Genomic DNA, 17060 nt, shown 5'->3' with positions numbered 1-17060 from the left:
AGGGTTGAACCCTGTGTGTGTGTGTGTGTGTGTGTGTGTGTGTGTGTGTGATCATATAAGCTATACTCTGATACTGGAAAAATTACTTTAAACATTGATCAGTCCACCAGAGTATCCACATTCACATAAGACTTGGTGTTAAATGAACCATATGAAAAATCCTGTCTTCACAACTTATAACTGGCATGAGACTAGGGAATTCCCTTTTCCCATTTGTCGCTCATTTGTGGATGGAGAATTTTAGAACAGTATGTCTAGTATATAATAAATCATCCTAAACAACAGGACCAAAATTTGTTGATGTTTTACTGCCCATTGTTCTTGAGCAAGATCGGGATTTGGGGGAACAACAGATTTCTCATCTGCGGTGGTCCTGGATCCTCAGGGAACTAAAAGTACAAAGATTATAAGATTTACTTCCTGCCTCTCAACCACACACAGCAGGCTGCTTCCCCACAGGGCAACCGCGGGCCTGGAAAGTCTGGGCATTCAACAGTAGTGCTTAGACGTTTTCTCTGCTTCTTTGAGTGTGTGACCCCAGGGAGATGACTGAAGCTCGTGACCCCACAGTTTCCCCACTGGTGAAGCAAGGATTGTGAACAAGACTTTTCTCAGGGTTGTTTGACCGTCTCTCAGCATGCTGGGAGTATGGTCTGCCCTATCATGAGTACTCAGTATACTTCCAGCACACATGGGTACCAAAAATACCTTTGAAAGAGTGGATGGATGGGCTTTATTTGGGACAAATCAATCCAAATTTTATAGCTTTTACCCATGTTTACATATGTGTAAATTTTCTCACCTCCTCAGTGGATGTGAATTTAGGAGAACCACTGCGTTGAGCTCTGTCATTTCCACGATGGAAACGGAGGTGAGTGTACCCAGCCCGGGGTGCTTGGGAGCTTAACACAGGTACATCAAAGTCTCAGCACCACGGCCAGCAATGTTGGGTCTGATATGCAGCAGGTAGTGTTAACAAAATTCCCCTAAAATATGATGTTCAAATGTATTACCATAAATAGTAACTTTATTACAATTTCATGTTTATTAAATTCACTTAATTTTCTTTATTTTACAATGAGGATAATATCTTAGGAGGGAATCAGAAAATGTAAATGGATCAAATTATAAATAATAATAATAATAATAATAATAATGTTTCTCCACATGGCTAATGGTGTGGGGAATTTCGCTTTCTCAAGAGGCCATGAAGGCAAGTACTGTCAATGAAGCCTGAACAGAATTGGGTAATTTCACCAAGGGTGCTGTTATTGTCTTCATACAAGCTGTATAGTTGAACCTGAAACCACCTACTGTTGTCTGGGGGACCAGAGAGAACTTTCCCTTTAACTGAAGCCACCTACAGTTGTCCAGGGGACCAGAGGGAACTTTTCCTTTAACTGAAGCCACCTACTGTTGTCCAGGGTACCAGAGCAAACCTTCCCTTTAACTGAAGCCACCTACTGTTGTCCAGGGGACCAGAGCAAACCTTCCCTTTAACTGAAGCCACCTACTGTTGTCCAGGGGACCAGAGGGAACTTTCCCATTTAACCTAGAGCATTGTGCAAACAGCCCAGGCCCAGGGCCTTCGAGTCACTGTCTTCAGGACCTGTCTTTGAATGCAACAAAACGCTGGGCAGGTGGAGTGAAGGAAATGCTTTTGCAGCCAGCCAAAATATTATCTGTTGGAGTGAAAATAATACAAAAGAAGTGTTTGCAGTGAAAATTCCACAGAGAGGTGCAAATAAAGAAATGAGTTTTGCCTGTGGAAGAGAGGGAGGAAAGATTGTAAGAGCCACAGGTTGCTATGTCACGCCTAGAGGCATTGCCTCCCCCAAAAAATTACTGACTGCTGCTCCCACAAGGCATAACCCACAACCCCATGGGGAATGATAGCACCCCTATTGAGGAATACACCCTGTGGAAGTGGGGCAGGGAGGAGGGAAAAGATGGTATCAACACATGATATATCCATACGAAGAATGTTGTTAATTGTAAAAAAAAAAAAAATTTTAAAGTCTTAAAAACAAAAGAGAGGGGAGGCAGAAAAGGAAGAATTGAGAGGAAAAGCTATAGACTTCACGAGTAAGAGGACAGTGAACGTCGTCCTGGGTTTACAAAGTTTCATATCCTGTCTTCAGTGCTGCCTTTTCTTCAAAGCTGCTTATCCTAAGTGATAGATGTTTTATTATCACAGGAGTCACAGAAAAGATTTCTTTAATCTTTTCATGCCTTCAGTATCTTCTTAAAAGTTTACGTATGACTCATAATTGGGGAACGTTTAAAGCAATTCATAATAATGTCAGAGGTGTTTGTTTGTGGTGCTGGGAGTCAGACCCAGGGTCATGTCATGTGCATGTCTCCAAGGCTCAGCCACCAACCTTCATCAACAGCTTTCTGCTTTTGCAGGCAATCTCATGTTATGTAACACATGCTGGCCTCTGATTTGTGTGCCTCCAGCCCTACCTCCCAACTGCTGTGATTACAGGAAAGCCCACAGCTAGAATATTTTAATAGCAAAGTATTAAAAGCGTGGAATATAGAATTAGAGGACAGGAATTTTATTTCCTGCTTGGGTGATTATGATTTACTTGCTGTTTGAGGCTAAGCCTTCTGTTGCAGTCGGGTTCACATTGCTGGTAGAAATCACCATCCAAGAGCAACTTGTGGGGAAAAGAGCTTTATTTTGGCTTACAGGTTCGAGGGGGAAGCTTCATGATGGCAGGGAAAATGATGGCATGAGCAGAGGGTGGACATCACCCCCTGGCCCACATAAGGTGAACCATAGCAACAGGAGAGTGTGCCAAACACTGGCAAGGGGACACTGGCTATAACACCCATAAGCCTGCCTCTGACAATACACTGCCTCAAGGAGTTAATTACCAAACTTCCATCAGCTGGGAACCCAGCATTCAGAATGCCCAAGTTTATGGGGGACACCTGAATCAAACCACCACATTCTGCCCCTGACCCCCATAAACTGATATCCATCCATGATGTAAAATGCAATGCATTCAGTCAACTTTAAAAACCCCATATTGGGCAGGAGAGATGGCTTAGCGGTTAAGCGCTTGCCTGTGAAGCCTAAGGACCCTGGTTCGAGGCTCGGTTCCCCAGGTCCCACGTTAGCCAGATGCACAAGGGGGCGCACGCGTCTGGAGTTCGTTTGCAGAGGATGGAAGCCCTGGCGCGCCCATTCTCTCTCTCTCCCTCTATGTGTCTTTCTCTCTATGTCTGTCGCTCTCAAATAAATAAATAAAAAATGAACCAAAAAACTTTAAAAAAAAAAAAAACATATTTTTTTTAACAATACCAATGATGTTCATATATTCCCATAAACCAAGGTCTTTTAACTGAGCCATAATACAAAAAAAAAAATTTAAAACACTTCAAAAAACCCATACTGGTACACAATAAACATTCACACTGCAATAGATGGCACTGGGCATAGCAAAGAAACATTCAACCAATATGGGATTTGAAACAACCAGGGCAAACATCAAACTCTGTAGCTTCAAGTCCAGCAACTCTAGCCAGGGACAAATCTCCAAGTTCTGTAATTCCAACCAGCAACAAGTGTCTGGAGTTCTAATTCCGCCCCTCCAGCTAGGCCACTCACAGTGCTGGAACACTTCATCTGGGGCCAGCAGCTTTCCTTCGCAGCCATCTCGTGGTCCCCACATATCCACTGGGTCTCCACTGCAATCCATGGTTCATCCTCACAGCTCTATCAAGTCTCCATGCAGGCATTTAGCAAAACTGCTTCACACTGCCCATGGCCATTTATAAAACACAAGACTGTGTTGCAAACTCGATAACTCTCACTTTCCTGCATTTCTAAACTTCACAATACCAAGTAGGTGCCAAATTGTTAATTCAAGGGAGGATAAAGCAGACTTTGAAGAACAGGACACTCCTTGAACACTCGGGCCCCTTCAAAAGACTCTACATTCTTCCTGTTGCCCAAGTGCAGGTCAGCTGGCCCATTCTCAAAGGTTGTAATATCTCTTGCAACTGAACAGACAGCAGTTCATCCAAAGATTTTTCTTTCTGTGCCATATCCCTCTGCTCACACCAGTTCATTGCTATGCAAAGCAACCCTGCACAAGTTTTCAGAACATGGACATAGCAAGCCTCTCACACAAACTGCTTCTAGCCACCCAGTCCAAGCAAAGCTCTTTCTCACCCTCATAAGCCAAACCTCATAGTCTGTAGTTCTTACTGCATTCAGGTCTTTCAACTCTGACCAGAATAGTCCGTCAGGCTGTACTTACAGCACTGCAAGGTTCTGAGGCCAAGGTTTCAAATCCCTCCACATTCCACTTGAAAATCAGCTCCAACAGGCCAAAGCCAGACAGTCAGGTGTCTAGTAGCAATCCCACTCCTCTGTACCACTTTATTGTTTACAGTAAGGTTCGCATTGCTGGTAGAAATCACCCAACCGGGCTGGAGAGATAGCTTAGCGGTTAAGCGCTTGCCTGTGAAGCCTAAGGACCCTGGTTCGAGGCTCAGTTCCCCAGGTCCCACGTTAGCCAGATGCACAAGGGGGCGCACGCATCTGGAGTTTGTTTGCAGAGGCTGGAAGCCCTGGCGCACCCATTCTCTCTCTCTCTCTCTCTCTCTCTCTCTCTCTCTCTCTCTCTATCTGTCTTTCTCTCTGTGTCTGTCGCTCTCAAATAAATAAATAATTGAAAAAAAATATTAAGAAATCACCCAACCAACAGCAGCTTGTGGGGAAAAGGAGGTTTATTTTGGCTTACGGGCTCAAGGGGGAAGCTCATGCATTGGCATGAGCAGAAGGTGAGCATCACCCCCTGGCCAACATAAGGTGGACAACAGCAACAGGAAAGTGTGCCAAACACTGGCAAGGGGAGCAGGCTATAACACCCAAAAGCCCACCCCCAACAATGCACTGCCTCCAGGAGGTGTTAATTCCCAAATCTCCATCAGCTGGGAACCCAGCATTCAGAACACCTAAGTTTATGATGGACCCCCAAATCAAACCACCACACCTTCACACTTTTGAAGTTAACATTTTATAGTATTATTCCCTATTATTTATTGTTCACAATGAAATGAAATAACAGAGATAAAGAAACAATAATAAAAACAACAGCACTATACAAGTGTTGGTTCTTGCCGCACTTTTCTGCTTCTATATTCTACGGAATTCTGTCTGCAGGAACATCCAAAATAACTTTTCATGAGGGCTAGAGCGAGCAAGTAAAAAGAAGTCATAGCAATGTGTCGGGAGCCGTAGAGCAAAAGCCTCTCCATTTTGCCTGGGCCTGTCCCTAAGTTGACTCAATATTCAGAAAGCTGGTCCATCCAGCTTTCTGTTAGGTACTTCTGGAATGTCGGTTAACAGACTGCCAGTTTATGGTCAGGCTGTGAAGCCTGGCGCAGTCAGGATGTTAAGCCATTGAGGCAAGATTAGATAAATACCTGATTACATCCCCTCTAGGTTTCCTGACAATTCCAAAGCCCTAAATCATGTCAGCCAACTTATTCCCCCCTTCTCTTCCCCTATATAAACACTGTGTAAAAAATAAATATTCAGAGACCTTGATCGGGATATAGACGTGGTCTCCTTCTTTGTGTCTCTTGTCTCTCATCCAGGTTAATTTCCCCTCGGGTCCTTGTTTAACTCCTCCCTGGCCGGGGCAGCAATGAAACAAGTTCTGGATAATAAATATCAGGGGATGGGAGAATTCAGGTTTCTAGTAAGGGGGAATAAGGTTATGAAGAAAGTCCAAGTGGAGTTTTGCATAACTAATCTTATGAAGCACTACCAGACATAAGAGTGGAAAGAGCACCCAATTTTGATACCTGTCAAGCGTAAGTTGTCACTCAAACTTATTTTCTGTCAGAGCTAGCCTTTCCCAGGTGCACACCATGTGAGACACTCTCCAGGGCACGGTTTTATTAAGCTACCTGTGGACCTCGGTGGATGAGATGATAGTATTCACTGAGAACAAGTCTGTCACTCCTCCCTTGTGGGTGAATAAACCCGAGTCCCGTAATGGATGGTATGTGTGGGAGCTTGCTAACCACTGGCTTCCATGCATCTAACTTGGTTTTTGATTTTTGGGGTTTTTATTTTTATTTTTTGCCAGTATGCATTGATAAGACAATTTTCTTTTGGTAGAGGGAATATCATGTATTCTACTCGTGCCACCTCTGCCAAAAGCTGGCTTTGCTTGGAGCCTATGGGACTTATGCAATCACAGGAAGTAGAAAGGATGATGCGGGAAATCAGAGAAAACATTTAGAATTGACTTTTATCCCGTTTGGAAACTAGCAGAATGATACAACCCTGTTTTACAGACCGACCTCTGTGGCATGGTTCCGAGGAAATCAATTCTATATTAATACTTAAATACACGGATGCCCCTCAGTATATTTCATAACAACATGAACTTCTTAAAACTCATTTTGGCCCATAATATCGCTTCATGAGAGCATGTTCACTTTAATATGATTGTCTTGAGGTTGAGTTATTTTTGTGGGAAAAAAAAAAGACATATTTTCCCTGATTATTTTCTCTTTGAGTTGTCTCCTGGTATCTTCAGTGGTAGCGGAAGCTACATTTATAAGATAAATTTTCTACTCTCTTCGCTGGAGGGACATTTAACCCTCTCGTGTGCTATGTTCCTTTACTTATTTTTCCCCCATTGTGATGGTTTGAGTAGAATAGGTGGCCCCCAATATATTCAGTTGTTTGTTTGTAGTTTGCATCTGCTGGCTACCTGGTTGGAGGCAATGTTACTGGGTGGATCTTTAGGTGTGGTGGTGGGTTTCAGATTTCAATCTAAAGATATGCAAAGTGTGCCTAGCAGGAGTTCTTGAAGTGTGCTGTGCTGTGTGGCTTTTGGCTTGTGCTTCTCTTTCTCTCTGCTTGGGCCTGTGAAGGCAGGCCAGCTTCTTCTGCCATTATGGAACTTCCCCTGGATCTGTAAGCTTCAATAAATATCCCTTCCTCCATAACTGTGCCTGGTCTGGAAATTCATCTCAGTGAACCTAAAGCTGTCTGCTGCACCCACTGTTGCTGATATTCTTGTCTGTGCTCCTTCTGTGGCATATCCCTGGTGTTCATCTCTCTTGAAACTAAAAGATATGGAAATTGGACTGGAGAGATGGTTTAGTGGCTAAGGACTTTGCCAGTAAAGACAGAGAACCCAGGTTTTGATTAACCAGGACCCATGTAAAGCCAGATGCACAAGGGGGCACATGCATCTGGAGTTTATTTGCAGTGGCTAGAGGCCATGGTGTGGCAATTTTCTCCCTATCTACCTCATTCTCTTTCTGAACTAAATAAATAAAAAGGAAGTAATATAAAATAATTTTTAAAAATTGACCTGTACCAAAATGCATGCCAGTATACAGTAAGGCTTAGTAAAGGCTCTTGGATGGCAAGTTCACACAGCCTTGCATGGAAGACTAAGGGAAGACTCAGCGGGTGACAAACGTGGTGGTGTGGGGTGGCCTGGGGCAGTGAGGAAGAGTGCATCATTGTGTCATTTAAGGAATCAATTAGGAAGTATCCTGAATAACCTGTAGAGAGAGACTCAGGAAGGGCTCGGTTTTGTTTACAGAGCAGGCAGAGACCTAGTAAGGATTTGAATTAGGAAAGTAACACATTCCAACTTCTTTTTTGTTGTTGTTGTTGTTGTTTTTCCGAGGTGGGGGTCTCACTCTGGCCCTGCCTGACCTACAATTCACTATGTATCCTCAGGGCGGCCTCAAACTCACAGCGATCCTCCTACCTCTGCCTCCCTAGTGCTGGGATTAAAGGTGTGCGCCACCATGCCCAGCTCTCCAATTTCTTTTTTAAAAAGGAATACTGGACTGGAGAGATGGCTTAGCGGTTAAGCGCTTGCCTGTGAAGCCTAAGGACCCCGGTTCAAGGCTCGGTTCCCCAGGTCCCACGTTAGCCAGATGCACAAGTGGGCGCACGCGTCTGGAGTTCGTTTGCAGAGGCTGGAAGCCCTGACGTGCCCATTCTCTCTCTCTCCCTCTCTCTGTCTTTCTATCTGTGTCTGTAGCTCTCAAATAAATAAATAAATAAATAATTAAAAAATTTTTTTTTTAAAAAAGGAATACTTATACACTTTACCATATGGACAAATTGCGTGCTGGTTCCATTCCCCTCGTGTTATCCTCTTGTAGCCCCTTTCCCCTCTTCCGCGGGGTTATTGGATTCCCCATGGGGCTATGAATACATCAGTCCCTCCCTGCAGGGTGCACGGACAGGACCTTCCCACCCTGTAGCTCTTATAATCTTCACATTTCTCCCAGTAAGACGTGGCCCTGTGGAAAATTAGAAAATGCTTTGAGTGGGATAATTTTGGAAAAAGAAAGACCATAAATTTCAGCTACATAGTGGTATCATTGAAAACATTTTCCTGTGATGATGTCATCTTCAAAAATATGAAATCTGCAGCACAATGTAAATGGATTAAATCTGGGCTCAAAGACATCTATTTAGAAGCGGTAAGCCTTGAGTCATAGTGAGCAAAAGTGTAGGCACTGTGTGCACTTATGTTTTCTGTCTGGCTTGTAGCTGCAGCACGGGGGGCTCAGGCTGAAGGTCCTTCCTGCCCTTGGCATAGCTGTGTAGAGATGCACCGACCATGATTGCTGGGCAGACATTTTCCTCCCAGTTACATGCTAATTAAAATACTTCACTGAAAAATGATACATTCACTTCGAAAACATTCTTAAGTCCTAGCATAATTCTTAAGAAAGGAGAGAAGACAATAGCAAAACAGTTTCTATTTTAAAGTATTTTTAATATAGCTCAAAGACTTCCCTGAACAAGTTAATGTGAGCATCATTTTATTTAGTTAATAACAGGTAACTGCTATAAATCTCCACTTTTGCATGATCAAACCAAAAAAGACAAAAAGAAAAAAAATGGAAACACAATGTTTAAGCAGAAAAAAAAAAAAAAAAAAAAAAACGTACAGCTAATTATCAGTGACAAGACTATAGGTCCCTGTCAAAGAAGCTAAGTTACTCAAAGTGGTCCCTTCACAAGTACAAATGAGAGCCGGCGTTATGCAAATTACAGTCGTTAGAGAAAACCCTTGGAATTAGAGCTGAGATATTTCTTTACTATTCTACCAGGTAATAAAAATTCAAAGAGAATTGTTCAAACACTACTTAGAAAAAATTTGTAAAATATGTTGTTGGATTCCAGCAATGGCATTGACAAGAATTTTTAAAGCTAATGCTTAATAATATTCAGTATTTAGCTTTTAAATTATTATATATTCTTAATTTCCATATAATGCTTTTGAAGCACTTCATTGATTTCTATGTGTATTGAGTCAGATTTTTACCACTTATAGTTTAAAACATCCATGTCACTTCGAAGTTTGAAATATATTGCTTTTGCTTGTTCTGTGTTAAAAATTATGGTTATGATTGTATTTTATGAACCCTGAGCTTTGATTTGGGAAAAATAATTACTCAAACAAGATTGCTATTCTGGACTCCTAAACTTTCATCAGCAGAACAATTTAAAAGGTGTGATATTCCTTCACAAATGATAGTGAACTCAACACATAGTGGTGGTCAAGGGAGAAAGAAAAAAAAAAGAGAGAGATGGATTTCAAATAGAAGAGCGAAAGAAAACCACCCAAATGTGGCAGCCCTGTGTCTGTTGTTCATGGGGGAGAAGGTAAGCCGGGAAGGAGACACTCACCTTATTCTATGAACCTGGAGTCCATCTGCTTCTGGAGCTAGAGAAGAGAACAAGCTTCCCTGACCCCTTCCCAGGTCCTCTTCCATATGAAGAGAAGAGAAAAAGGGAAGGAGGGCTGGAGAGACGGCTCAGCTGTGAAGATGCTTGCTGGTACAGTGTGCCGGTGCCCACATTAAAGCCAGATGCACAATATGGCAAGGTTAAGCATTCATCTACAGCTTGTTTGCGGGATAAGCGGCCCTGGTGCACCCACTTACTCTCTCTCGCTCTTGCTATCTGTCTCATAACTTAATTAACTAGTTAATTAATTAATAAGAGAAAGAGGATGAAAGCTGAAAGAAAGGAGAAGAAAAAAAAAAAAAACAGAAGAAAGCATGAAGTCAGAAGATAGCTGGCTTTGTATCAGGAATGCTGTAGTTGACGCTGACTTGATGCTCTGAACCCCTAGCTTTGGAAGTGGTACAAATCACAAGTGTGCTGTGATGAACGTGGGATGTCTTGAAGATCAGTGCTTTGTCACTGTGATGAGCTTTCTTCAAGGAGATAGGAAGTGCTCACCAGCCAGAACAGGGAGCGGATGAGCCCAGGACACTCTGCAGCTAGCTTTTTTTTTTTTTTTTTTCTTTGTTTCTTTTTTTGAGGTAGGGTCTTACTCGAGCCCAGGCTGACTTGGAATTCACTATGTAGTCTCAGGGTGGCCTAGAACTCATGGCCCCTGCTTCAGGAGTGCTGGAATTAAAGGTGTGCACCTGGCTCCCTGCGGCTTCTTGACTTAAGGTACGTTGCTTCTGGATGAAGCCAATGTGCCCACAGTTTATCGCCACTAAATGAATTTAGTAAGTGTGACTCTTACAACCTGGAACACAGCGTGCTTTGTGGAAGACGGGTACTCTTGCAATCCTGTGATAAGAGCACACATGCTTTCTACACGAAAGAGAGTCCTTGGTGAATGTCCCCTCAGTAGCATAAGAAGATTCCTTGAATATGTTCAGTTGCATATTAGTATCTGGTCACCGAGCCTAACTAGTGGTGTTTACTTAGAACTTGGGTATATTCTTCCTTGTAAAAATAATCTAAAAATTAGTTGAGGGGTATAACTACGTGTCAGCTACTTTTACATTGTACTGGAAAATGTTGTATTTGGATTTTCTTTTGGTTAATATTTTACTTATTTACTTCCAAGGAGAGAGAGAAAGAGTGAGAGAGAGAGAGAGAGAGAGAGAGAGAGAGAGAATGGTTGCCCCAGGGTTTCCCGCAGCTGGAAATAAACTCCAGATACATGTACCACTTAGTGCGTCTGGCTTTTACGTGGATACTGGGGAACCAAACTCTAGTCCTTAGTCTTTGTAGGCAAGCGCCTTAACCACTGAGCCTTCTCTCCAGACCGGATTTTCTTTTCTTTAGTTTTAATGTTCTGTTATAATTAAAAAGACAGAGCAAGAGGGAGATAATGTGAGTAAATCACGGTAAATCAATTTTAGACCCATGTCTCAATTTGTGCATCCAGCTTTTTGTGGGTACTAGGGAATCAAAATTAAGCTGGCAGGCTCTGCAAGTGAGAGCCTTCAACTGCTGGGCTATTTCTCCAGCACTGGATTTTCTTTTTCTTTTATTTTTGAGAGAGATGGAGAAAGAGAGAGAGAGAGAGAGACAATAGGCACGCCAGGGTCTCTCAGCCACTCTGGTGTGTTTGCCCTCTGTGGGCATGTGTGACATTGCACACTTGCATAACTGTGCATCTGGCTTCGTGGGACCTCGAGATCCGAACAAGCGTGCTTAGTCTCCATGGGCAATCATTTTAACCACGAAGCCATCTCTCCAGCCCGGGATTTCCTTTTTTGATGTTTGGTGGGTTCTAAAAATATGAAGGGAGCTCGCCAATTTCCTGTGATGTGTGGTAAGGGTTGTAATCAGGCTGTTTTATTTCTGTTCCAGTTTTTATTTTTCTTTCTGTACATGCTGAGGTACACACATGCACCTCTCTCCTGTGGCACCCTTAGAAGCTTACTTCCTGTATTAGTTACTGTTACTGTGTTAGTAACTGTATCAGTTGCTTGTCTTGCTGTGACCACATACCCAGAGAGAAGAATTCATAAGAGGGAGGGTTTATTCTTCCTCACAGTTGTAGAGGCTACAGCCCAGCCTGCCAGGAATAGGGTGGTGGCAGGGCGTGAAGTGGCTGGTCACATTGCACTTTTAGGAAGTAGAAAAAGATGAAAGCCTTCTGTTCAGCATAGAGCCCCAGCTGAGGGCAGGGTGCTGCTACTTGGTCACAGACACTCCTGGAGGTTTACCTCCTAGGGAATTCTAGAGCCTGTCTACTTGACTGTCAAAATTAACCGTCACAGTTATCTAATGTACTCCTTATTATTAGGGAGAATTTATTTATTTATTCATTTTGATTTTTTTCAGGTAGGGTCTCACTAGCTCAGGCTGGCCTGGAATTCACTATGTAGTATTAGGGTGGCCTCGAACTCACGGTGATCCTCCTACCTCTGCCTCTCGAGTGCTGGGATTAAAGGCGTGCGCCACCAGGCCAGGCTTAGGGGAATTTATTCTAACTCATGGTTTGCTGGATAGAGTCGATCATGCGAGGAACCGGTGAGAGAGGATGGCCCTACCCAAGGAAGCCGGCTCACACCCCTCTCTTGAGTGAGGAGGAATCTAAGTAAATGGATTAAGATTTTGATTGTTAAAAAGAGCTGAGAACATCATTACTTACACAGAATCAGGCTATGGTGGAATTTTGTTTTCTACAATTAGAGAAAAGCCGTTAAAAAAAACAACTTATATTTGGCAGCGGGGCTGAAGGACTGTGGGGTACACAGGTGACACGCTCCCACATTGGTGTTGGCTTACCTTTGACCATTCCTAAAATGAGAATGAGGTCAAGGATTCCTAGAGCCAACGAGCAATGCAGGTATCTCTTGCTCTCCCACTGTGTTCCAGGAATCTCCACCACAGGACCGCTGGGCATGGGAAGCACGACCACCAGCTCCACCCTGAGGACCACCACGTGGGGCGCGGGCCGCAGCACCACCCCGGCGGCGGGCGCAGGCCGGCGCAACCGCAGCACCAGCGCCCCGTCCCCGGCCGCGCCCGCGCCCGCCGACCCCAGCACGGCCCTGCCGTCCGCCGCCTCCCAGCTGCCGGCGCAGGACGAGAGCTGCGAGGCAGTGGAGGCCCGCGACATCATGTGGTTCAAGACGCGCCAGGGCCAAGTGGCCAAGCAGCCCTGCCCCGCGGGGACCATAGGTGAGCGCGCCCACGCCCCAACACCCCAACACCCACTGATTTCCTTCTGTTTTTGGATCCCTCTTTTCCTCGGTCTCCCCTCTCCTGTCTGTCCCTCTTCGTTTGGCTGCTGTCCTTGTGGCTATTACCACTTCGTATTTGATGACCTTCTGACCTAATGACAGTTTAAAGGGCTTTGTGGTTAGCTTTTGACACACAGCCTTGGAGGGCCCAGGTAAGCATTTGGTAGAAATGTCTGTGAGGTCAGTCCTGATCCTACAGTGCCAGGTTTGGGGGTGTGGAGTGTCAAATGACAGTTAAGTAGCCAACAGCCCCTCAACCCCAGAGTCTCCTCCTCAGCCCGCAGCATTCCAGAGCCATCGCTGGACCACTGCTGCTCCTACTTTGTCTAACACTGGGAACCAGTGGTCGCATGTGCACCAGAGAAAATGAGGCTGGAAGGAGCTGGGTGTGGTGGCTCTTTCAGATGGGTCCCCCCAAACTGGGGAGACTGAGGCAGGAGGATTGCCGTAAATTCAGATCCCCCTGAACTGGAGTGAGACCATGCCAAAAAAATAAAATTAACAATGAAAGAACTAAAAGAAAACGAGAGTGAGTTCTGCGACACGACGTCAGAGCGGACCGGGAACACAGTGGCAGTGGACTGGTCTCAGTGGTGGCTTGTGCCTGGGCTCCGGTGACGTCGCCACCCCGCTGCCAGGGTTGGTTCAGGACTGCGTAGTTCTGCTCCTGTTTAATTGCTGCCACATCATGCCATGTTCTCCAGCCGAAATCATCTCATCCCTTTAAGACAGAAACAGTGTACTTGCCTTCTTGATCATTTCTATTGATCTCCATACACTAATAATTGATACATTGAGAAAAGCATTTGTGTTTGTCGCCCCAAATAATACAACAAATACATAATACATGTCACTGCGCCAACATTCCTAGAGACTGTGCCATTGGCCACAGTTTATTTGCTTTCTGTAAGCAATGTGGATTCATCATCCCCAGTTCATAAGTGGCATCATTTTTTAAAATTTTTCTTTCTTTCTTTCTTTATTTGGGGCAGAGAAAGGGAGAGAGAGAGAAAAAAAGAAAAGAGAGACAGAATGGGTGCACCAGGACCTCTAGCCCCTGCTAACGAACTCCAGAGGCATGCGCCACCATGTGCGCCTGGCTGACAGAGGACCTCGAGAATTGAACCTGGGTCTTTAGGCTTTGAGGGCAAGTGCCTTAACCGCTAAGCCATCTCTCCAGCCCTGCATCAGTTTTTATGAAGGAGCACATGTATTTATTTTTAGCAAAGTGCTCAAAAATAATAAACATAAGTTTCTTTTTCTGAGAAGGAGGGGGGTATTGATATTGAAGGTTTTCTCTTGTGCTGGGATCAGAAGGCCATTTAAGACCCCGCTCTTGGATCTAGACTGCTGTTCCATGCCGTCTAAGGAGAGATCATCGCAGCCTCCTGCTCAGTCATTTTGTGTGAAGATGAGCAAAGCCCTCGATGTGAAAGCACTTTGCCTCACAGAAACAGGCCACTATTGTTCTGGAAAAATTGGAGAAAACTTCAAAAGGAACCTTCTGAAGCCCTCCCAGGGCTCAGAGGTGACTGTCGGTGCGCCCCAGCCCCGTTTGCACACCCGTCTGGGCGTCCTGGCGTTCCTCCCTCCAAGCCCTCCCAGGTTCCCACTGACGCCTACCCGCGGCTTCCCCAGCGGAGTCCGTCTTCCATCCTGCTGCCAGAGACCACTGGCTAACGCTTGGGTCTCCTCATTTCTCCCTACTCCTTACTGATCTTTATTTCCCAGCTGGACTAGAATCACTCTGTGTCTGCATCCCTCCCTTTCCAGCCTTTAAGCCCTGCTCTTCCACCCAGGGCTTCAGCAGACTCGGTCTACCCAAGCCAACCCACTCGCCTGTACTTGGAATGGTCTTTCACCCCTGTTTACCTGAAAATACTACACATGGATCCCTTTGTCCCTGCAAACTCCTGCAGGAATGCCCCACAAAAGTGGGTCCCACATGGATATACTCTGTGAAATTCTTCCCCACTCCCGGCCCCCATAGGTGCCAACAAGAGCTATAAACATGGTGAAGGTTTTTGTTTGTTATGCAACATCTACCCAGTGTTATTTGCTTGGCCAGCCATAGAATATGGATTTTAACAGACATTACGTCAACTAAATTCTCATTTTGACCTTTGCTTATACCGAAGCCCAGCAAGGAGGTAGGGTTGATCTGAGAACGCTGGCTTGACCATGTGAATCAGATCTATTTCTCCATTCCTGTAGGTGTAACCACTTACCTCTGCCTCGCTCCTGATGGACTCTGGGATCCCCAAGGACCAGATCTCAGCAACTGCTCCTCTCCGTGGGTCAACCATATAACTCAGAAGGTAAACATGTAACTGACGAGGAAGGCTTGGCTAGATGCATACCATCATTGTTGATCAGAATTGCTGAAATCAAGACAAGATGCTTTTAAATTGATTGGGGAGGGCATTGATTGAATTTCAAATTTAAAGACAACCTCTGATGAACTCTTTACTAATTCTAGAATTCAGCTATTTTTAAATTGCAAGTTCATGAACTTCCTCCAAGCCAGGCAGGATTGCTTGTGACAATTGTATTTTTAATCAAATTTTGATGTTAATGTACAGATACCAACATCCAAGATGCATTATATAATACATCAAACAAGCTAAGTTCCCTTCACACATACATATGGATATTTTCCTCTGGAAATAATAGTTATGCTATGCAAAAATCTACCTCTGGAATCATAGGCCACTTGATGAATGTTGTGTAACCTAATCGTTTATCAGAGCTAAAAGTACACACGTGTGGGACAGAATCTTCAGAGTCAAATTTTCAGGGCATTCTTCGATTGCAGTATGTTGAACGTTTTTATTATTAATGCACTGTGGGCCTTTGGATTAATTTTATTACAAACAGAGACCAGATGTGTGTTTATGCCAAAAGGGCTATGGGATGAATCCTTATTATAGCAATTTATGTGGATTTATGCACTCCTAAAATGGAGAGTGCTATGGCGCATTTGCCATGCTGAGGAATTTCTGTAAGATTTTTTTTTTTCCTAAAAAATATTACAAATGATGGCCTTCCTAAGAGCCAGCCTGTTCCATTTGCTTTTCTCTCTATTTGTTTGCAAGCCAGCTTCTCCTCTATAATAGAGTGTATAGTCACCCATAAATATCTGCCCACTCGGTCATTTTGTGGATGAAACATAACTGTCTGTTCACCCTACATCATGGAAGAACAGGGGTTACCTGAGTCCGGTGACTCTCTTAGTATGCGTCTCCGTGCTCGTTGCTGTTCATAATGACGGTTCTCCAATTTCAACACCATTCCTGCCACAGCTTTTATGTCCTTTGATTTTATTACAATGTAGCTCAGACCCCAGGGCAAATAATTCTTGCTGGATGTGATCAGATTAAGAGATCAGTAGCATATCTTTTTACATTAGCAACTTAAAAAAATACTCCCTAGATATCTAGCCCAGGGGTTAATATAAATTCAATAATAATTCACCTAGAAAGTTGAGTGCTTTGGTGATAATTTCTGAAAATGGTTGGGCTATTGCATTGTAGAAATTTCTGGGTGACTTGAACTGATAAAGACACTTAATTCCTTTCTTTCCTCTGCAGCCCATCCTAATCTTAGTACAAAAGAGATAATTCCTTTCAAAGACCAGACAGCTGTTGCCCATTTGATTCATGGAGGGGATGTTTTGTTTTGCAATAAATTGGTCTTATTCTTCCGGAGCATTTCTGTTTAATCTTTGTGAGGCTATCAAGTTAAGACATATAATTATATTCAAATCAAAGAATTTGGCCAACTGGTATCATAACAGTACCTTAAATTTATAAAATTAAAAAAAAAATCTTTTGAGCCCTGCATCGACTTTTAGCTGGTGTCTCAGTGAGGGAGCTTTGGGGTTTATGTGAGGATGGGTGGAGTCTACCTTCCCCAAAACATCCAGTCAAATCCACACCAGTCAACCTTAAGATCAATCGCTTTCCTAGCCATTCTGATGTCAATTCCCCAGAGGTCTTTCTTCATTTTGTCCATTCTTGCTGACTGGCTATATT

The 17060-nt window shown here is 43.9% G+C and overlaps 1 protein-coding gene across 14 annotated transcripts in view; it reads left to right on the top strand.

Moving 5' to 3' along the window:
- Positions 1–17060, top strand: part of Adgrl3 (adhesion G protein-coupled receptor L3) — a 482809-nt gene that overhangs the window by 276737 nt on the left and 189012 nt on the right. For all 14 annotated transcript variants that reach the window (XM_045130208.1, XM_045130203.1, XM_045130202.1 and 11 more), the window contains 2 exons: positions 12659–12964; positions 15241–15344. In XM_045130208.1, coding sequence (XP_044986143.1) covers positions 12659–12964; positions 15241–15344 — 410 coding nt within the window. The remainder of the gene's footprint in view (positions 1–12658; positions 12965–15240; positions 15345–17060) is intronic.

Source organism: Jaculus jaculus, chromosome 11 (genome assembly GCF_020740685.1).
Source record: "Jaculus jaculus isolate mJacJac1 chromosome 11, mJacJac1.mat.Y.cur, whole genome shotgun sequence".
Classification (NCBI taxonomy): Eukaryota; Metazoa; Chordata; class Mammalia; order Rodentia; family Dipodidae; genus Jaculus; species Jaculus jaculus.
Note: the sequence above shows the minus strand (reverse complement) of the source record. Positions and strands in the feature narration are given on the sequence as shown.